Source organism: Odocoileus virginianus, chromosome 27 (assembly GCF_023699985.2).
Source record: "Odocoileus virginianus isolate 20LAN1187 ecotype Illinois chromosome 27, Ovbor_1.2, whole genome shotgun sequence".
Classification (NCBI taxonomy): domain Eukaryota; kingdom Metazoa; phylum Chordata; class Mammalia; order Artiodactyla; family Cervidae; genus Odocoileus; species Odocoileus virginianus.
The window spans coordinates 17,088,694-17,111,453 of NC_069700.1; the positions used below are offsets into that span (position 1 = coordinate 17,088,694).

General features: G+C 38.9%; 1 protein-coding gene across 9 annotated transcripts in view; it reads left to right on the forward strand.

Moving 5' to 3' along the window:
• Positions 1 to 22,760, forward strand: part of CARMIL1 (capping protein regulator and myosin 1 linker 1) — a 303,717-nt gene that overhangs the window by 236,246 nt on the left and 44,711 nt on the right. For all 9 annotated transcript variants that reach the window (XM_070456237.1, XM_070456241.1, XM_070456242.1 and 6 more), the window contains 5 exons: positions 5,480 to 5,608; positions 6,497 to 6,628; positions 14,105 to 14,280; positions 17,805 to 17,892; positions 20,685 to 20,834. In XM_070456237.1, the coding sequence (XP_070312338.1) occupies positions 5,480 to 5,608; positions 6,497 to 6,628; positions 14,105 to 14,280; positions 17,805 to 17,892; positions 20,685 to 20,834 (675 nt within the window). The remainder of the gene's footprint in view (positions 1 to 5,479; positions 5,609 to 6,496; positions 6,629 to 14,104; positions 14,281 to 17,804; positions 17,893 to 20,684; positions 20,835 to 22,760) is intronic.

The window sequence follows — 22,760 nt, forward strand, 5'->3', positions numbered from 1 at the left end:
TAGTCTTTGTTTAGGAAAGACCTTCACAAGACTCAACACTGCACCTATGCTTTTGATCTCTTATTTTCATCTTATAAATGCTCTTAATCAAGAGCTAGCAAACTTCCATAAAACATCCAAATAGTAATTAGCCTTTACAGTCCATATGGACTCTTTTGAAATTGCTCAGCTCTGCTGTGATACAGTGAAAGCAGCCATAGACAATATCTGCATACATGAGCGTGGCTTAGCCAATAAAACTTTATTTATAAAAACAGGCTCAGAATTGCCTATAGTTTGCCAACATCTGCTATGTCTTCTCATTCTTTTTTTTTTAAAGACAATTTTATTGCCTAGAGCTATTTACTCAACACATTCTCTTCCCTTCCTTTCATGTGCAGGTTTTTATACTTGCTTTCATGCCTTCTTGCTCCCCATTCACTTTACAATCTTTTGGAATGTGTCATCTGTCCCTGTCTATCTGCTGAGAAGAGACTCAATGGACCTGGTCACCAAGTCAGAGGCCTTTCTCCCTCTTATCTTTTGATGAAAGGAGGCTGTATGTGTAGTGGTCTGACTTGGGGTCTCAAGTCAGATGACCTGGTTTTAAGTACAGATTCTGCTATTCCTTCTTGGTTGGAACTGGTGTTAGTCACTAACTAACCTCTTTAAGGCTTGGTTTCATCTGAAAAATGGGAAAGATGACCCGCTCAGATGATTAAATGGGATAATGTGTGCAAAGTACTTGGTTCCTAACTAGTAAACATTGTTTGTTGCTGCATTTTTATTATCACAATTGTCATCATTATTATAGACCATCTTATCTTTCTTGAGATACACTTCTTGGTTCATCCGGTAGTATGCTGTTGTGAATATCGTTTTGTTGTTCTCTGTCCTCCTTCCTACACAACTCTTTCTCCTTTCATCTTCCAAATGCAGTCCTTTTTCACTAGTCCTTTTACTAGTGCTAGCTAATCTACTTCTACCATTTTAACTCTTGTGTGGATATCTCCTAATCTATCTCCTCAGTCCCTGTTTTCTGTAAACAGGAATTCCTGTTTTTCAGCTGTTTGTTCAGCATCCCCATCCAGATGGCCCTCTGACATAGCAAGGTGAAAGACCAAACTCATCCTTTGGAACAACTGATTTCACCATTTCTCTCAGAGACATCGCCATTCACTGTGAATAGAACTCCTGGAGTCATCTTGGATGCCTCATTTGCTTTCTTCATTCAGAGTCACTATTCATTGCCCATTTATCTTCAAAGTGTCTTTTACAGCTTCTCTTTTCTTTCTATTTCTACTGCCTGACCTTTTGCTAAGGCTTTTGATTAACTCCTTCCTGTGTCTATTATAAGCACTGTAAGAACTAGTTAATCCATCTTCCATGTGTCCTAATGCCTTTTTTTTGTTTGCTGTTGTGGGTTTTTTTGGTATCTTTGTGGTCTTTACAGCCCATTTTCTTTGTCAGGGAAGCTGAGACGTTGTGAGTATTAAGGGATTTTTAGATACTCACAGTGGGAGGAGCTGGGGGAATAGATGCTCTGTGGTTTGCATGCCGTGGTTGGACTCTGTAGCCTAAGCCTGAGTCTTACACTATCTTGTCTTAGCTTAACATTCCAATCTGATCTCCCACAATAAAATGCCTCTGTTTCTAATCGGGAAACAGGAATCCCAAGTGTCTGAGTGTGCCATTGCTTACATTCATTCTTTTACTAAAAATGCCCTTTTCTCAGTCTGTAGAACTGTTTCAGGACCCAGTCTAAAAGCTACCTTCAGCCCCAATTAGTTGTAATCTCTCCCTTGACTGAAATCCTTTAGTAATTCTCATCACCCATTTATTCATTGAATAAACACTTATAAGGGTTTGTGATGTGGCAGGCATTATTACAGGAGATGGGGCTTTGACAGTGAACAAAATGTGTCTGTGTGGATATTACATATGCAAACTTTATATCTTGTTACGGTTAATTGTCAATATTTCTTTCCACCTCCAGGTTTTATGTTGTTTGGTAGCAAAGGGTTTATCTTATTTAGGACTATATCTCATTCAGTGTTAGGTGTTGAGTTTATTTCTCCTCAATCAAATAAAGAAATAGACATGGAGGAAGATAAAATATTCCACTGAGTAAGCTATTTGCTTCCCTGGTAGCCCAGACAGTAAAGAGTCTGCCTGCACTGCAGGAGACCCGGGTTTGATCCCTGGGTCAGAAAGATCCCTGGAGAAGGAAGTGACAACCCACTCCAGTATTCTTGTCTGGAAAACCACGTGGATGGAGGAGCCTGGCAGGCAAAACCCCATGGGGTCACAAAGAGTCAGACAGACACAACTGAGAGACTAATACCCACACAGTAAGCTATTTGCTGGAACTGAGGACAGTTGTGACAAATTACAAGCAACCAAAGATGGCATTTTTTATGGCTAATGGTTCTAAGTTCTGCATTTCGGTTCTATAGCTCACTGTATTTGGAAAAGCCTAAGTGGTCACCATCAAGTAAGAGACACTGTATTATTCAGTTGCCAAAGAAGCCAATTTTGATTTACACCACATTAATGAAAGTATACTTTGTACAGTAAGAAAGATGAAAGCCCTGTTACTGTGTTACAGTCTGTTTTATTTACCCTCATGTTGTGTGAGGGTTTTAGATAGAAAATTCAGAGGGGTGCATGGGGAAAGGTGTGGGTCAGGGATCACACAGTGGTGTCACTTTGGAATGGTAAAAGAAACTGGGACTGTTAAGCCTGAAGAAAAAAGATTAGAGATGATAAAGAGAGCTGTAATCAAACAGGCGCATGATTGTCACATGGAAAAGAGCTTGTAACTGTTCAGAGTTCTCAGGGGAAGATATGTGACCTGTAGAAGGCCATGGGGAGACAGATGAGGACTTAAAGAAGACCTAGTCCAAGAATGATTGAATACACTTCCTTGGAAGGAAGTGAGCTCCTTAAATTATGGCAGTTAGCAACTTTCCTGGGTTGCTTTAGAAAAATGGAACACTTTACTAGGATAAAGTAGAGAGTTTAAAATGAAGAGCTCGAGTGCCGTCATCTACCTTGAAGTCTTTGATGGGCCAGCCCAAGAGATGACTATTTCAGACTGCAGTCTGCTTTGTTTTTCTACATTTGTGTACCATCGGGACTTGAATATGAACTGAGAATCTGAATCCTTTGTTTCCCGTTTTCAAAATTTTCATTTATACTCTGTGTAATCTTTCTGTGTCATCTTAAATAGTTTAACTTTTCTGGGCCTTGGTTCTTTAGTTGTAAAGTGTCTGAATGTGATCTGTTGGGCTGTGCCAAACCTTAGCAAGTATGTGTTCAGAAGAATCTTGGAGACTTGTGAGATTTTGTGTCTTATTTGAGTTAAAGAATGAAATGTTTGTTTGTTTTGGATGTGATTTTGAAAATTCCACTTAAAGACCATTTTGCTGAGTTCATTTAAATCCTCTCTCCTTGATGAGTGCTTGATGGCTCATGTGTCAGGAGTCTCTGGTCTCTCATGATTATTAAAGATGATTAGTTTTTTTATAGTGCCGCATCAACATACCTCTCAAATTAGTCTTTTGTGGCATGAGATATGTATCAGTTCGCTTCTTTGTGTATCAGAACCCAAAATGTGGTTCATTTTGTCTCTCGAAATTAGGTATTCCTTCTTAGTGTCATATGAATTATTGATGACCCTTTTTGCTTCAGGAAGCACAGATCAATACAGTAGTTGGAAGAGTTGGAATTTATATCAATTAAGAAGATTTTTGAAAGCATACATTTAATTCTCTACAGGGCAAAGTAAATGCATAAAGTTAAAATGTGAACCCTGCCTACAAGCTTAGACTTTGGCCAGGGAAGATAATTATTCCATGAGATACATTATTCATGTCACTTCTTTTTCCTATAGGAGTTCCAGATAGTTCACTTATGTAGCCTCAATACATTTTACAGTCATAGAAGCTGTTCTTCATACATTAGCATTAGTATTACTGACCCTTTGTCACAAAAGTAGGTGCTTTGAGTGGTGGTATTTTACAGGAGTGTCTTCATTATACACTAAAAAAGAAGATGGGGTAGATGTAATGAACCTGGTTTTATAAAGGAGAGCTGGTGATGCTCTAGGACGTAGACACGAACTCTATCATCAGGCCATCAGCCTGCTGAGCAGTGTCATAAATTTTCTATTACTGTGGAATTTGTGGGGGATGGAGGGCTGATTTTGGCTTCCTATAGTTGTTATTTCAAATAATTCAAAATAAATAGAAAAGTGTGAAGTTAAATAAAAATATTAGTGGATTGTCACCTCTGCCAAATCTGCCCTTCTTGATATGCTAGGGTCTCTGGGGGATAGATATAACTCAGCGGTTTTTTACTTACTCATCTTTGGCTGGCTGGATCTTCATCACCGCATGGGCTTTTCTCTACTTGTGGCGGCTACCCTCTAGTTGTGGGGCACAGGCTTCTCACTGCAGTGGTTTCTCTTGTTGCGAGGGGCATGGGCTTCACTAGTTGCAGCTCCCAGGCTCTGGAGCAACAGGCTCAATACTTGTGGCGGGCTCAGTTGCTCTGTGGCATATGGGATTTTCCCAGATCATGGATCAAACCCATGTCTCCTGCATTGGCAGGTGGATTCTTTACCACTGAGCTCCTCCCACCCCTTTTTTTGAAGAATAGACAACCTGCAGCTTTGATCAAAATACTGGAGAAACTTTTAAAACCACACCATAGTTGTCTTTCTCTTTAGACGTCTTAGCTTTGTTCATGTTTGTCTCTAGGCATACAAATACCACAGAGCATAATCTTACCCTTCTGTACTAGTTTTTGTCCACAGTACTGAGCTGCTACTTCCCTTTGGGTTTTATGGTTAAATCCATAAAACAAATGAAAGTGATTCAGATGTAATTAACCTGGGAGAAGGACCTTAAAATGATAGAAACTAGATGTTATTAACTTTATTATTGCCTATGTTAATATAATAAAACTTCAGCTTATGCTTTTATGGTGGAAAATCATGTGATATAATTGAACTAATTAAAAAAATTAAATTTCCAGGGATATTCTGATTTCCATATTATTGGGACCAACTGGCTGTAGGCATCATTTTGTCATCATCTCAACTACCTCAGAATTGTACATCTCCTTTTTCTGTTTTTTCAATGCTGAACACCATGTCTGACTTGTAAAGGGTACTCAATAAAAATCAATAAAGGAGAGTTACTCTCAAGCAAAAAAGTCACTGAGTAGCTATGAGATTCTGAATCATGAAGAAATAATCAGTTTTGTTTTACATGCTGCATTTCCTAGGCAGTAAAGGGGGCCACAATCCCTTACGTGTTTATCCAGAGTTAATGTTGCCAGAGGCTTCTTATAGAAGCAGACAAATTAATAATTGCTACAAGCTACCTTCTCAAAGGTTCCAGTTAGAAGACGTTTTCATCCTCATTCATTCTGTGTTTCCTTCTGTCTGAATATCGGCTAAATGACTTGTTGTCATTTTTATGGTGTGGAGCAGATGATTGACAGAATGTGTGTGAAAGTACAAGATCATCTCAACTCCTTACGAAGCTGTGAGGGAGACGCCATCCAGGAAGATTTAAAATCAGCAGAAAGACTCATGCAGGATGCCAAGAACTCTAAAACGGTGAGTTTCACTCCTGGTTACAGGAGAGTCTTCTGTAATGAAAAAGACTTTTAAACTTCAGCTTTAGAAGCTACTTCTAACTTGCTTTACCTTTCTACTCAGTTTCAAGGTTACTAAGAAGTGGCAAAGTGAGCTGAGTTAATCTTCGCCTCCTTTCTGTACCCCCATGCTGGTTACTAATAATCAAAATACATTCGTCGCTTGGAATCTGAAGGGGATTGCTGCCAGGACCTCTCGCAGATACCAAAATCTGTGGATGATCAAGTCTTTTATATGTAAAATGGCATAGCCCAGATGGGCCTCTGTATCCAGGGGGTCTGCAGCCTCTGATACAGACGGCTGGCTGTATAGCATTTACAGCAGGCGGCGCTGTGACTCACAAAGGGGGTAATCAGGTCCTGCGTAACCTCAGGAAGGTGGCTGGGGTTTCAGTGAGTGACAACTCCTTGGCAGTGTACTGCCAAGCTGATAGCATGCAACTCCCTTCTGTCACCTGTAGGAGGAAGCTTCTGTCAACTTAGAATTTTTTCCCCAAGTGTGACTTCATAGAGAAAGGACTAACTGGGAATCAGAAAGCCTGGGATCTGGTCCAGGCTCTTCTATTTGAACCACATAATCATTGAATTTTATGAGTAGGAAGAAAACTGTGGAGTAGTCAGATGCTCTCGCACCCCAGATGAATACACTAAGGCACAAACAGGTAGGGTACTATTCCTCTGGTCTCAAAGCTGGACCGCAATGTTTTGATCTGTGTAAAGGGTCTTACATCAAGACTATCTTAGATTATCCCTAGTATTTCTTCACCCTTTTTACTAACTCTGCAGTGATTTTGGTGCTTATTTAAATCATTATTTAATTATGGAGAGGTTACTTTTATTTTTCTTACAGCTGTTACCAAATTTATACCATGTTGGCGGTGTATCTTGGGCGGGAGCCAGTGGCTTGTTATCCAGTCCAATTCAGGAGACCCTGGAATCAATGGCTGGAGAAGTTACAAGAGTTGTTGACGAACAACTCAAGGTTTGTGGTTTCTGTTATTTTAGAAAGTGACATTGTTATGCCTTAAGTGTGCATGATAGCATTTCATACCGTGCTACCCTATATTTTATAGATGTATGTGTAGTAAAGTTGAATACTGTGTCTTTTCCAGCTTCATTTATAATTTTTGGAATAACTTTTTTGCATAATAAGATCAAGTAAAACCTATCACATTCAATTTTATTTTTGATGGTAAATCTCTAACTGTGTTTCACATATGACAGGTTGCCACTGATAGGAGAAATGATTGATTTTTGCTTAGAAAGAGAAGTCTGATTCATGAAAAAAAATCTTCTGTTTGATTTAGAGACTGGGAGAGATGACAGGTGCTATGCTTATAGCACCAAATTGCTGCTTGTATGGAAAGGTTACCACTAGGTAACTAGATAACAGTCTTTGCAAAGAGCTGCTTGAAAGATTAGGAAAGGGATTTAGAATGAAGTAACAAGGCTAGGAAAGGGATTTAGAATGAAGTAACAAGGCACCGGAAGTAGCAGAGACTTGTCTAGAGGCTCAGAGACTGAAAAAGCAGCCTCTGAAATTTAAGTGAAGATTCTTATGGGAACTTCAAGAAACACCTAGAGCAGCAACATTTCATTTTCAAAAAGTTTCATCGTTTCCAACCTGCCTGTTCAAGGATGCCATAAAAAGACCTTGTCTAAATTTCTATGTTTATTTGGTCCATTTTCTTCTGAGAACACAATTGCTATAACTCACAGGGATTTGATGTACAACTTAATCATAACTTTGCAACATGCCACTCTGTTTATAAATTAAATTAGCACAGGAGAGAATGTTGTGGATTACTTAGGCATTTAAGCCCCTGTCTTTCTGTGTGCATAATGCAGAGAGACTCTTGGGTGTTATTTTTATTTTCTTTGACGGTGGTTATTGTGAATACATTCTGAGCAAAGACAAAGGAGTAGAAAAACAACTGGTTGGATGGTACAGAGTTCTATCAGGTCAGTTGTTACCTAATAGCACTCATTTTATCCTTCATGAAGGATCAGATATGTTAAAAGGATACTTTCTTACACATTTAAAATAAAATCATCTCTGTTGCTTAGTTACTTCTGATTATAAAAAACGAAACAACTCATTGTGAAACATTTAAAGAATAAAAATCACTTGAAATCCCAGAAATAGCATTATTTTTAATATTTTGGTGACTTTGCAAACATTCTCTGTCTATACACAGTTTTACATATATGTGATCATACTATACACACTTTATTTATATTTGGTACAATATCAGGAAGACACTTCTAGATCGGTGAGTACTCATCATTTTAGTGGCTGCATGGTGTCTCATTGCAGAGACGTATAAGTGCCCGGGAAAGCGGCAAACCTCCTGTGTGTCTTTCCCTTCATGCAGAACCCCTCACATTTGACACCTCTGGTCACCAGAGGTGGGTGTTTTCCCCAACCCAGCCGGGTGTCCTACTGTTTAACTCCATTCAGACACTATCTACCTAGAGATCCCACTGGTTAAGGGCTCAGACCCTCAAGACTGCCCCCGCCCCACTTCAGATGCTAACTGGGAGTCCAGGTTGTCACCGAATTCCTGACCAATCGGTGATAAATCCGAGGTCCTTGTAACCTCACCTCCAGGTCCATTAACTTGCTAGTTGACTCCCAGAACTCAGGGAAACACCTATTTGTGTTTACCAGTTTATTAAAGGATATGCTAGAAGATATAGATAAACAGCCAGATGGAAGAAGTGCGCAGGGTGAGGTATGTAGGAAGGGACGTGGGGCTTTTGTGCTGTCTTGGGCACACCACTCTCCCAGCACCTCCACTGAGAGCATGTGTTCACCAACACAGAAGCTCTGAACACACACTTTTAGGATATTATGGAAGCTTCATCATGCAGGCATGGTCTGTCATTAGCTCCATTTTTAGCCCTACTCAGAAGGGAGGGTGGGACTGAAAATTCCCAGCTTCTAATCATAACTTGGTCTTTCCAGTAACCAGTCCTCATCCAGGAGCTACCCAGAGTTACCCTGATAGAACAAAAGACATCCCATCATCCAGGGAATTCCCGTGGTGTCAGGAGCCTTGTGTCAGGAGCCAGAATCAGAGTGCAAATATTAGAACAAAATATTGTTAGTGTTCTTATCACTAGTGTGATAGTTCTTATCTCCTAGTGTTCTTATCACTTAGGAAATTACTTGAGTTTCAGTAACTCTGTGCCAGGAACTGGGGGTAGAGACTAATATATATTTTCTATTATCTCACAGCCAGCATAACTTATTTTCTAATTTCTGATTAATCCTATTAGAATAGATTCGTATAGTTGATCCTTTCCTAGGTCAAATGGTACACATGTTTTATAGCTTTGTGTATATTCACAAACTGTTCCCACGAGTGTACCCAGCTGCTTTTGCTACATGTCACCCCTACTAAGTGTGTTAACCTTTTAATATTTGTTAGGATAATAGGGTAAAAAATATCATTTTGTCTTTTGGATTTCTTTAATAACCAGTAATACATCAAATAATTTTATTATCCATTTGTATTTCTTCTTTTGTAAATTATGTATTTGTATCTATTGCCTAAGTTTTTCCTTTAAAGTACTGGTAAGAACTCCTTATAGGCTAAGAATGGGCTGGCATTTAAATCGGCACGAATCACGGCAACTGGAAGTTTCCCATCAAACGGCCTCTCAGGGGCACTGGTTTCAGTTGGTCTAGGCCACGAGTTATCCCTTGAAACCTGGGCCTATTTCCTTCCCAGTGTGCTGAACGGTTGGAATTGACTCTTGCCAGTCATTCTTGGGAGGGAGTAGAAGGCAGAGGTCTAAACCAAAAGGCATTTGAATTTTTAAAAGCCTGAAATAATAACATTTTTAAGACTCAAAATATTTTTCTGTAAATAGACATTCCCCACATTTTTTGAGGCTGACCTTTCTGGCCCCTTGTCATTGTCACCAGTGTTCTCCACTCATCACAGCTTCCTTATTTGCATGTGTCACTGCCTGCTTTGCTCATTCTCAACTATCCCTGAGGTCCCAGGCTCCCGGATGCCCTGTTTTTTCTATTCCCCACTCCCTTGTTTTGTTTGCTTTCCGTCGTTTTGAGTTGCAAGTTCCCTTCCCTTCAGGGACTTCTGGCATGAATGGAAGCAAATCCTCATCACAGCATCTTAATTAAATGTTACTCATTAATCTCCTTTTCACTGAGTTCACATGCAATTTTTGATACTTTCAACAGGCTGTAGGCAGTTATTTTCTTTTTTTTCCCTTTCAGTTTACCTGGCAAGTGAACATCATTTTACAAATAAATACTCCCCATTTGTCTATTGATAAAGCTTTCTAGCACCTTGATTTTCTTAAAACTATGTAGGGAAAAATGCATTTTTACTACAGTCAATATTTCAGCTTCTTAAACAACTATATTCTTATTTATTTCACTAGTAGTACAATATTTTACTTGGTTAAAAAAAGAATCCTTCCTCTGTTTCTGAAATTCTCTTTGAGTAAAATGTTATACTAGCAAAAGCTAAAGTGAATGGATTATTTTGTAAAAGTATGTTTTTACTATAGTGAATTAAAAAAAAAAAATGAGACTAGCAGGCCTGGATTCGTGACCTGGGTTTGCTACTAGCTGTCTGCTCCAAGCTTGTTGGCACTAACCTTCCTTGTGCAAGACTGTTTTGTTGTCAACATAATTAAGGAGATCTTATCCTTAATACTTGCTCATCCTGTGTCTTGCCATTCCCTTCTCCAGGGGATCTTCCCAACCCAGGGATCCAACCTGGGTCTCCCACATTGCAGCAGATTCTTTACCATCTGAGCCAGCAGGGAAGCCCTGTATCTTGGCCAGTGGTACCCATTTTGAATTCTGAATGAGAATAAGTTCAAACAGCTCTTTGAGCCATCTTTTAGAAAAAAAATATTAGTTCAGAAAAGCCAAAGAAAGGACCGAAAGAGCCATCTTTCTTAGCAAACTTCCTGGAGGAGAAAAAAGGCAGGAAGTCGGGAGAAAGTCCTTCTTTGAAAAGAGGTGATATTTTCTTGAACTGGTCTCTTTTAGGTATTTTTAAATGACAGCTCTCCTCCTGTCCCCCACCCCTTGTTTTTGATCCTAACATTTATTCCCAGGGTAATCGTAGGTGAATAAATAGGATCTGAATGTTTTAACATAAGGAAACTTTCATTTTTCCCTTCTGGACTTAACTTTTAGAATGCTTGTTTTGGCCTTGAAAATTCTTCATTTCCCCCAGGGTTTCAACTGTGAAATACTTCCCTGGTAAATATCAGGTTTACTGAGGAAATGAGGCCTGAGGGGCGTAGGTTGCACTTTGGCAAGCACTAACTCAGTTTGCTGGGAGAGTTCTCTGAGTTTTCTTCTTTTCCTAGCTTTATATTTTCCAATGCAAAAGAAAGAGAATTTAGAGCAGTTCAGTGTGGAAGTTGTATTAGCTTGTAATGAATGACAGCTAGTCCTTTGCTCACTGCAAGAATATGTGAGTGTAACTGCCATGTAGAGGATGTTAACCCAGTTTATTTTGCAGATATTCTAGAGGGTTTCTAAGTACCATTAATTGTCTTCACAGTTAAGAAATATAGACCCTCATATTGGGAAGATACCGGCAAAATGAAATCTTATGGTTGCAGTTCAAAAAAAGGTCTGCTCATTCAAGTTGTCTGAAGGGAGTACACACTGACTAACAAAATAGAGAATATGTAAGAAAAGTTAAGAAATGTGGAGAAAGTGAGAAAATTTAACATAAGCCTGCATTAGGTTTCTACGAGGAAAGAAAAGATAAAGCCATGGATATTGAAGAATATAGTTTGGTGTGCAGAGGGCCACAGGACTTGAAAGGAGATGCTGTTTAAGCACCTAAGCTAGGGGTTGGACACAAAGAAGTGGTCTGTGGCTGCATTCCAAATTTATCCTGTGATCCTCCCCGCTCACCTCTTTTTAAAGCTTTCTATTTATTTGTTTGGCTCTGTTGGATCTTAATTGCAGCACATGAGATCTTTGAGTCAGGCAGGATCTTGAATCGCAGTGCGCAGACTCTCTGGTTGTGGCACTTGGGTTCACTTGTTGCAGCCTGTGGACTCCAGAGCATGTGGACTTTAGTAGTTGCAGCTCATGGCTCTCTAGTTATGGCACCTGGGCTTAAGTCGCTCTGTGGCATGTGGTATCTTAGTTCCCTGACCTGGGATCAAACCCAAGTCTCCTGTAGTGCAAGGCAGATTCTTAATCACTGAGCTACTAGGGAAGTCCCTCTTTCTCCCCTTTCTACTAGCTTGTCTCCAGAAAGTTCACCATGCCTGCCTTTAGGTACCATTGACTCAAGGGAGCAGAGGATGAAAATTGTAGGTAATGAAGAGAGAGGAAGGGACACTCCTGTGAGTAGTGGGAAGGTCATTGGGAAAGGGTGGCTAGAGTAGGAAGCGGAAGTACGAGACAAAAGGCTTGAGTCCCCATATCACGTGTTCCTTGAGCAAGTCTCCTCTGAACCCTGATTTTCTTATCTATAAAATGAGTTTGCTAAAATCTGCAACTCCCCCCACCCCCAGGATTATTATGTAGATCAAAGGAAGTCATGGATGAAATTACTTTGTAGAGCATAAAGTGCTACATTATATTGTTGGCCAATGTGGGACTAGAGGTGGTGGTAGGGAGCTAACTGCAAAATATCTGTCGAACTGGATGCCCAGGACAAGATGAAATTCCTCTCTGTAGTGTCAAAGTCATGTGACAGTTGATTTGTAGGGCAGAAAGAGACTTTAGAAATAATTTTGTAGGTGAGAAAGCAGAGATCAACAAAGATTATTCATTTAATGCTACTCCCTCAATATTCCATGGAAATTTCATGTCAAGATCTGCATTGGAACCAGGCTTCTTCTCTGGAGTTCATGCCAACCGAATAGCATCATCATGCAGGGGGACCTTTCAGAGAGTCATGGTTGTGTTAATGAACATGATGGAAGGCAAACAGCATATTGATACCAGTGGTTGTTCTTATCAGGAGTGCGGGATTCCATCTGGAACAGAATGTATTAATTTTAATGCCAATGATGAAAATGATTTGTCTTAAACTGACTCATTTGGCATCACTTGTAGCTGTCTTGGAATAATGTACTAAAGTCAGTGATTAGTCAGAGTTCTAACAGGGACAGAGCACTGTCAGCATACGAGTGGCTTTTGGAAATTTCTCAAGTGGCTGCCTCCCACCTCTCCTCTCCTGCTTTTCACAAGATCTCTATAAACATCCTGTTGCTCTCCTGTTCATCGTATGGTGTCATGAGAGATTTTACTGTCGGGATTGTGCTCTGCACGTGAAATGAGCATAGAGACTAGGCTTTCCATAATGATGCTCCATTAGTCCCATTCATACTGGAATGGTAATGGGATTAAGCTTTACTTTCAAAATCAAGATCTCATCATGAAGATTAGCATCTTTGAAAACAGATTAAAGCATTATCTGTGATACACTGAACTTCTATTGTATGCTACACATGATATTGTTCCCTTTACATATGTAATATCATTTAATCCTCAGAAATCCTATGAGACAAGAACTTTTTTCTTTGCCATTTTATAGCTGAGTAGAGTAAAACTGAGAAGTCAATAACTTGATCCAGTGTCACTCAGCTAGGATTCAAATTTAGGATTCACGCTAACTTGCATGCCTTTTCCATACTTAGCAGCCATTTTATCCATCTCAAGCAAATCGTTTCATTTCCCTTAGCTCACATTCTTCAGCTATAAAATGGTGATCACATGAATAGCTTCTCTACCCATCTTCACAGATGTTGGAAGGCTAAAATGTGCAGAAACATTTAAAAAACTCTGAAGTATTTAAGTAGGTTTTTAAGTGTAATAATTACTAATGTTTATGAAGTGTTCATGAATATTTTTGTCTATTATTATTCATTTTTTGATTGTTCTTACAGCAATTATACATTTACCTAACACTGAAGCTTTTCTTTTAAAAGAGGAAAACGAGCAGTATTTAGAGTGGTTTCCTACTGCTGCTCTTTTGATAGAGCTGTTAAATGATTGACCCTGATTTGAGGTTTCTGTGATTTATGAAATTGCACAGGAGTTCAAACCTGATATATTTTCCAGGGACATCTGTAACTTTGCTAATACCCAGGAGGACAGTCTGGTGTGGGTAAATTGGTGTGTACGTGTCTTTCTAAATCTTAATTATGAATGCCTCTGCGTTAAGTAAAGCTAGCACACTATCACACTTCAGATGCCAGCACGAAGCCTGGGCGGATCTGCCAAGTGTCTGATTTAAAGTGATTGCCTGAGATCAGTGATCACCCGGCAGTCACAAGTCACCCTGGGACAGCTCCGAATGCCCAGCCTCACCCTGGGACTCTGCTGTGTCCCTGCCCTCCGAGAGCTCGGCGTCATATAGAGCCACCTTTCAGTTTTACGGCAGGCGCCTCCGGGTCTGTGTCCTCATCTCTCTCCGCTTGTGCTGCATTGCAGGCGTTGCTCGAGTCCATGGTTGATGCTGCCGAGAATCTTTGCCCCAATGTGATGAGAAAAGCCCACATTCGACAAGACTTGATTCATGCCAGCACTGAAAAGATTTCCATTCCACGTACCTTTGTTAAAAATGTCCTGTTGGAGCAGTCTGGAATTGATATCCTTAACAAAATTAGGTAGGTTTATAATGTTCATAAACCGAGGCGCTGCAGTGTCTGTGAATGCCATTGAGGCAGCTGTGAAGGGTGTCATTGTTGGCTTTATTCATACAGATCGTATGTAGGCGAGTCTAAGAGGCAGTGACTGTATATAGAGATAGCCATGCATAAATGTGAGGTTTTATTCATTTCCAAAATTAGGTGACTGCAGCTATGCCTGCATTACTAAGGAATAGAAAGTTATCTACCCTTTTTTAAGAGTTTTATTTTAAGAGAGGGGTGCATGTTTGTAAGCCTTCCCTGCCCCTGCACTCCCCCCTCCCCCTCGGCTTCTGAAGCTTATCTTTCACTTTGATAAATCTAACTTTTGAAGACAGAGAGCAGTTTGCTTTCTACCACCATAATATTATGAACCATGCACAGCCCATAAATAGGCAAAGAGGATGTCACCATGTTTTCTTTTGGTGCGTCTGTGATACTATGCATGTGCGGTGCTCTGGAGTGTTTACATAGATTCCTGCTTGATAAAATTTGAAAAATATGCCAAGGTATAAATATTTAGAAGGTGTTGATCACCAGCAAACTTTCCTGGATTTTTACTTAAGAACTCTGAGATGACCACCAGTATTACATTATACAGCTCAGGTAATTCTCATTATATTTTCTAGTTGGAAAATCAGAATGTGAATACATTCAGAAGCATTTAAAATTTCCCATTTTAATCACGTCCAAATCTTGATAAGAATAATTAGATATAGCAAAAATAACAGCTTCTACCTGGAGAATTGAGAGTGGTGCTGATATGTAATTTAGCTCGATGACAGCTGGCAAGAAAAATAAGAGTTAAAAACAAAATATGCAAAAAAAAAATCATCACAAAGTTGATGTTGAAGGCTGATAACCTTAAAGCTAGACTATAGAACTTTGAGGGTTTTGGAATTCTGCAGTAACTAGACAGTCTCAGGGCTAAGATGCAGCTGTGGGGTATGTGTGTGTCTTTTAAACAAAGACCCTAATGCCTATTCAACTGAATTGTAAGACAGTTGGAATGACTTGAGAAATTAAGGCTTTCAGAGGGTTTATAGACTCCACGGATTAGAGAGTTTATGAACTCTAGCCCAAGTATGCTTATCTATTTCTGTAACTTCTAGTTCAGAGTTTTTATTGAAGCTCTTTAAGTATTGAGAATAAAAATCTATTGACTACCATTTTTTCATAATAGTGGATTGAACTACCAATAGATCATATGCAGCATTTCTTGGACTACCAGATTCTGTCAAATATGCTCATTTCCTTTGAAAAATGGGCAAATTCTAAAAGTTGAATAGCAGTACAGAACTCCTTACTTCAATGAATCAGTTGTATGTCCACCAACTCCTTACCTGGCTTTTTATAATGCTTTATGCTGAGTACTGATAGGATGAAAATATGTACATGCAGACTAAATTGCATCATTTCCTTTTAAACATTTTACAAACTGGAAATTCAGTCAAGAAAGAAGTAGAGCATCCAGTAACAAAACAATAGAACGGTCCTGAAACAGTAAAAAATAATTGCTTTTAAAAAAAAAATTTAGGGGATGGTGGAAGGGAGGGTCAGGAGGGAGGAGATATATGCATGATTATGGCTGATTCATGTTATTGTACAGCTTAAGCAACATTGTAAAGCAGTTATCCTCCAATTAAAATTAAATTAAAATTTTTTATTTTATATTGGAGTATATTTGATTAGGGGGTTTCCCCTGATAACTCAGTTGGCAAAGAATCCACCCACAATGCAGGAGACCCCGGTTCAATTCCTGGGTTGGGAAGATCTGCTGGAGAAGGGATAGGCTACCCGCTCCAGGATTCTTGGGCTTCCCTTGTGGCCCAGCTGGTAAAGAATCTGCCTGCAATGTGAGAGACCTGGGTTCAGTCCCTGGGTTGGGAATATCCCCCGGAGAAGGGAACGGCTACCCACTCCAGTAGTCTGGCTTGGAGAACTCCAGGGACTGTATAGTCCATGGGGTCACAAGGAGTCAGACACGATAGTTGTGTTGGTTTCAGGTGTATAGCAAAGTGATTCAGTTATACATATATGTGTATCTATTGTTTTCATTTTAAGAATTGTTTTTTGATGTTATAATTTGAAAATAATTTGAAATAAGCTATCCTTCCCAGCCTCTGAGAGGCAGAGGGTAGGAAAGAGAAACAAACTACTGACTCTGCAGTCTTGGGAGGAAACAAAATTCCCAAATATGCCTAAAAGCATTAGAGGAAGTGCTTGTTAACATTGAATTCCCAGGCCTTCTGGAGGTTTGGGGTGGGACCGAGTTATCTGTATTTTTAATAAGAGACCTGGGTGAATCTTATCAGTGGGCACCTCTGGAGAATAATAGGGTATTAGATAAACCAAATAGCTAGGGAGATCTTGGTTCAGAGACAGGAATGAAAGAAACATTCTTTTATCATTAGCCCAGGGCAGTTTTTTACTGTTGGCATCAAAGAGTTGGTACTTCCCCTCTGCTCTGCCATCAGAAATATTTCTGAAGAGACATGCAACACAAATGGTCGCCTTTCAATTAGGAAGGTTTTCCCCTGTTACACAAATATACTTTCAACTTCAGTTTTAAGATTAAATCATCTTATTTTGATAACTCTTTTCCTTGATGAACAATTTTTAGTATTATTGACTTCAAAAGTAGAGTGAAATTATGTGACAATGTTGAAACGTGGGTATATATCTCTCTAGCACATTTACTTTCAATGTATTTGTGCATTTATGTACATTGGTGCATCTGTGCCCAGGTAGGGTTATTTAGACTGAAGACACATGTGGAAGCTGAATTCTTGGGAATACCAAATAACTAAAATGCTAACTAAAATGCTAGCCCTCTGATGGAAACCTCAGTGGCTGAGTTATTTATTAGTAAAAACTACAAGCTGCTACTTCCTGTCTGGGCATCCTTTTAAGGTTAGGCAAGAGGCACTAAAACTAACCGTTTTGATAACTTCTGTTCATAAAAGGCAAGAGAGCAGTGAATTTGTAACTTTTCAAAGTACAGTGGCAAGTCATAGCAGAAGCATTTCAACAAGGTACCATTTGATTGGGTAAAAAGTTGTTTAAAAGGCGAGGGATATACATATGAAAGAAATAACCAAAGCTTCACAACCAGACTAGATTTTCTTAATTTACTTCAGCCCAAGTTTGTTTTCATTTAATTTCATTTATGTCAATGGATGAATTGTTCTCACTGCATGGTACATATGGTTTCCATTAAGTTTGTCTTCATCCAGATGTTTTTCATTCCTACCATAAAATCTCGAATTTTGAAACTGCAGAGGCAGGTAAAGAAAGTCTATTACCTGTGTGTTTATGGCAATGTATAAGGCTGATTTTTGGACGTCTTTAGCTCTGTTCACACATTCTTGTATGCTGTTTTCAAAGACAGAAACAGAATCACACTTGACCTTATCAATATAGCATCAAGGGTGGTGACTTTTTTTTTTCCTTCCCTCTTGCACAAATTAAAATGCCACTCCATGCTTTTGATTTTCACATAGTGAGGTGAAGTTGACAGTGGCCTCCTTCCTGTCTGATCGAATTGTGGACGAAATTCTGGATGCACTTTCACACTGCCATCACAAACTGGTGAGTGCTGTGGTCATTTGTAGGGGACAGCCTGGTTCATTCTGTGGTGAGGCAGGGCAGCCTCCAGCGTGGGAATGTGGCTGATTTTCTGCGTTTTATTCCTTTGTAGCTTTATGGGTTAAAGTTCTAGTTTTCCTTCTTCATTGTTTCCAGCTGTTCTAGAGCATGTTAGAATTTCTCCAGAGGGAATGGCAGGGCAGAAGGGATAATATCCAGAATTGTTGTTCATGTATAATAAACACAGGTCAAAAATTTGATGGGAGATGATGTTGGGATTGAAGTCTAAAATTGAGAGCTTCGTTTTAAAGATTATAGTTGACCCTTGGACAACACTGGGAGCTAGGTGCAGAGACTGTCCCTGTAGTCAAAAATCCATGTATAACTTATAGTTGACTCTCCACATCTGAGGAGTCCACCAACCCGGATTGTATAGTATGATAGTATTTATTATTGAAAAAAATTCTCATGTAAGTGGGCCCGCATGTGTCAAACCCGTGTTGTTCAGGGCTCACCTGTATTTAATTTATTGTGCTTATTGTTCTCTGATATGATTATTTGATAACAGAATATTCTTAAAAACATGGCAGAAATGAATTGTCCAAAGAGAGTGAAAGAATTAAATGGACATATTCTAGTGAATGATAGCTATCGAGTGTCTAACTGGGCCTTTGGATATAACCAAGGTGAAAAAAAATTTTCTTCATCTACAGACTGGTTCCAAATCAAGGTAGAAATGCAGTAGAAGTATTTCTGCTATCAGTGCATATGAAAAATATATCAGAAACTTCATGTTTCTCAAACTCTGAGGCACAGATGAAGGTTTTATAACTGGCTATGTTTTGTGTCTCAAAAATACTAGCAATATGATGCAATAGAAATCTCCCAAATAAGCTATGACAGTGTTTTCTGCAGAGAAAAATTTCAAGTTAATTGTGTAGGCTGAAGATACTCAGTTTTATGGCAATGAACTGTTGAGTGATGGTGGAGAACACTGGAAATAACAGGAGCAGCAACAGCTTCTGAGGAGCAGGCAGACAAAAGGAGTATTTTGAAAAATTCATTTGAGAAAAATATATGACTCTTCTCTAAAATCTAAAAGATAAGATAGACATCTCTAGCTATTCAAAGTATTGCCTGTGGACTGGAGGTGGCCCGCATAGGGTTACTAGTCCATAACAAGGTAAGTTCAGAAGCTAAGAGGAAGGGTGAAGAAACTTCTAGAGCAATTTGATGTAGCAATAATATCCAAACACGTTATTTAAAATTTTTTATTAAATGTTTTTTATTATCAATTTTTATCAATATATTGGCTTATGGCAAATTGGAAGTTTAAAACTGATTCATCACCCAGAGATTTTAAGAAGCTCTAGTTTGTAGTTCATGGCATGATAAAGAGCTATAACCTTGTCAAGAGATCACAATTCAAAGTTTTTTTAATAAGCAGAAACAAAATCAATAAAGCATCCTTTATAGAAATAGTTTGTTGATAACCATAGCTCTAGGGACGGCCTCAAAATGCCTACTTGATGACAGAAATACTAGATGTTGTATCAGTGTGGCTGCACATGAGAACTACACTGAAAGTTTGAATTTTTTTCAGTTTTTGCTTTTGTCCTTTGAAGAAGTTGGTAACTCAGAGTATTGACATTTTCTTTGCATAAGCGAAAAAGAATTGTGTGAATGCACTTTTGTTTTGAATTTCTTACTGATGATTTGGATTGTAAGAGGAGCTTAACTGCTAAGTGAAAGAAACAGTATCTTCAAAATGAAACATTATTTTCAAAGACAGTCCAATAACATTGTTTTCTCCAACTTAAGTTTAGAAATGTTCCCAAAGGTTCCATGGAATTGTCAACTGGTTCTCATCTTTGCAGAGTTCCTGGTGATGAATCAGCTCAGCACTAGAGCTTATTAATTTCAGCCCAGTTTGTTTCATCTCTTACCACTTTTTTAGGTTTATCTAAAGCATAGCATTGGTAATTAATGTCACATAAAATATAATTATTATTACATGAAAACAAAGAAAGTAGTAATAATTAAAAATTTGTTAGTTTCTTTCCTTTTGGTCCTTTTATAATAAGGGAGGTTGGAATCATTTTATTTCTCCTATTATGTACTTTTAAGCACTAAACATAGAAATTCTTTCCAAGGAAATATGAAATTAAAATGAAAAGAACAGTTCCTATTTTCTTTTATACTGAGTGGTCTCATTTTCCCAGCGTAAGTTATTTTTCTGGTTTAAATTTCTCTTATATTTCCACCGGTAATGTTGATGGCAACAGTATTATGCTTCACTTTTTAATTTACTTTATCTTTATCATAAGAGCAAATTGACTAGAACTGAATCTTCTGTATGCTGGTAACACTGTATAAATAAAGGTTGCTTCTCTGTACAGAAGGCTGGAGGACCTCCTGATGGATCTTATTTTATGATTGTATTGAATATTTAAAGTTGAAAAATATCACAGCAGCCTCCTGCAAATGTTCGTAGTACATCTTTTGGAAAATAAAAACATGTGCCTACTTGGTGCATATCTACACGAACATGGCAAAGATATATGAATTACCTTTCAAGTAAAGTCTCAAAAGATGTTTGGAAGGAGGTTTTGTCATTTCTTGTTTAAAATACTCCACCTTCCAAAACAGATGATAAAAGAGGTACCTTAACTCCAGCATGAATTTATCGAGTTGCCACTAACCAGGTGTAGACATTACTCTTCACAGCGCCCTCTTCTGGAAAGTACCTGCTGGAATTCAGTTGGCCTCTCTTCTTGGTTGTCTTGACTCTCTAGGCTGACCATTTCAGCAGACGTGGCAACACCCTTCTTCAGCAAGATTCCTTGGAGATGGAGCTTGCTGAGGAGAAGCCAGTTAAACGCTCCATCATCACGGTGGAGGAGCTCACGGAGATAGAGCGTTTGGAAGATCTGGATACCTGTATGGTAAGACACACCCTTTGGCCACACCATCATCTGCTTCACTGGATTTGCTACTGTCTTAAAAAAAAAAAAAATCTCACCTTTACAAACCAGACCAAATAAAACTCCCCTGCAAAGACAATTCTTTCAAGAACTTGTTGCTCTATAGGGTCTGGTCTACTAATGAAGTCGATGAAGCTTAAGCCTTCAGCTTCACTCTATTTGTAATTTTGTAAAACTTTACTTAAAGCGTACCCCTACCCACACAACCACCCCCCCACTGCCCTCCCAAAAAAGAAAAATTGTGAAAACTGCAGTGCACATAAAAGTTGGATTATCTGTCCCTGTAGCCATCAGTCGGCCAGTCAGTTCAGTCGCTCAGTCAGTTCAGTCGCTCAGTCAGTTCAGTCGCTCAGTCAGTTCAGTCGGCCAGTCAGTTCAGTCGGCCAGTCAGTTCAGTCGCTCAGTCAGTTGGCCAGTCAGTTCAGTCGGCCAGTCAGTTCAGTCACTCAGTCAGTTCAGTCGCTCAGTCAGTTCAGTCGGCCAGTCAGTTCAGTTGGCCAGTCAGTTCAGTCGCTCAGTCGTGTCCGACTCTTTGCAATCCCATGAATCACAGCCATGCCAGGCCTCCCTGTCCATCACCAACTCCCGGAGTTTAGTGGGACAAAATTCCTAAATTAGGAGAAATCATTTATTTACCTTTTAACAGTCATTTATGACAGGAAAATATCTTTAAATAAGCCTTCAACAAAAATGTGGGGAAGGACTTTTTCCCAAATGAAATATGTAGGGTGACTATCTCTTTGTTAGTCCTATAGGTTTTTTTTTTTTTTTTTAATGTCCTGCTTCTTCCTGTTTTTTCTTTATATAATTTTGGGGTATACTCTTAGATCTTCATTTCCTGTTCAGTTCCTATTCTCTGTCATTGACTTGATAATATTTTAGAAGCTGGAATATGGTGCGTTTGCTGGGTGCATCCATCTGGCTGTAAAGCTAGAGTATTCAGTTTTATGATATCTCATTTTTCTGGGGACAATTTGATGTCAGTTCTTATGTTACTATTGTAAAATTTGTGTTGTTAGTATAATTCTCATTTTACCATTCAAATAGTTGTATATACCTCTGTATTCAGTATGTTTTCATTTTCCATATTTAGTGTTTTTATGTTTTACTGAAATACACATTTTTAGTAATTTCTTATAATCCAAGAGGGTGTTGGTGAGACTAGGTTTGGTCTACTTATGTGCCCAAATGTTTCTACATCAGCTTCTGATTTTAGTAATTTTTCAACATAGCCAGAGTAAAGGAATCACGCGTGCATGCTAAGTCGCTTCAGTTGTGTCTGACTCTTTGTGGCCCCATGGACGGAAGCCCGCCAGACCCCTCTCCTCTGTCCATGGGACCTTCCAGACAATAATTCTCGAGTGGGTTGCCATTTCCTTCTCTAGGGGATCTTCCCAACCCAGAGATTGAACCTGGCTCTTCTGCATTGGCAGGCAAATGCTTTACCACTGAGGCACCTGGGCTTCCATATACACTACAGTTATCATCTTTTAAAATCTGTGAATAAAATAGCTAAATGCCCTCCAGATGAAACCTTATGATATACAAGGAGACTGGCAAGGAAAGCCTAAAATGTATCTTAGATTTCAAGTAACATTCTAGTATAACTAAAGATGATAAATAATTTTCCATTTAACTGTATAAATATATTTGGTCTACGTGGAGGGAATTACACCAAGTTTTTAAAAAGTTGCTTGTCTAGTATGTTATAAAATGTAAGTTTAGTGAGTATTTTAAATTTTGTTTACATTTTGAGGCAATAGACACTATGTTATCATAGGGTAATTATTCTAGAAAACTCTTTACTGCTGTTTAGTCACTAAGTCATGTCTGACTCTTTTGGGACACCATGGACTGTAGCCTGCCAGGATTCTCTGTCCATGGGAT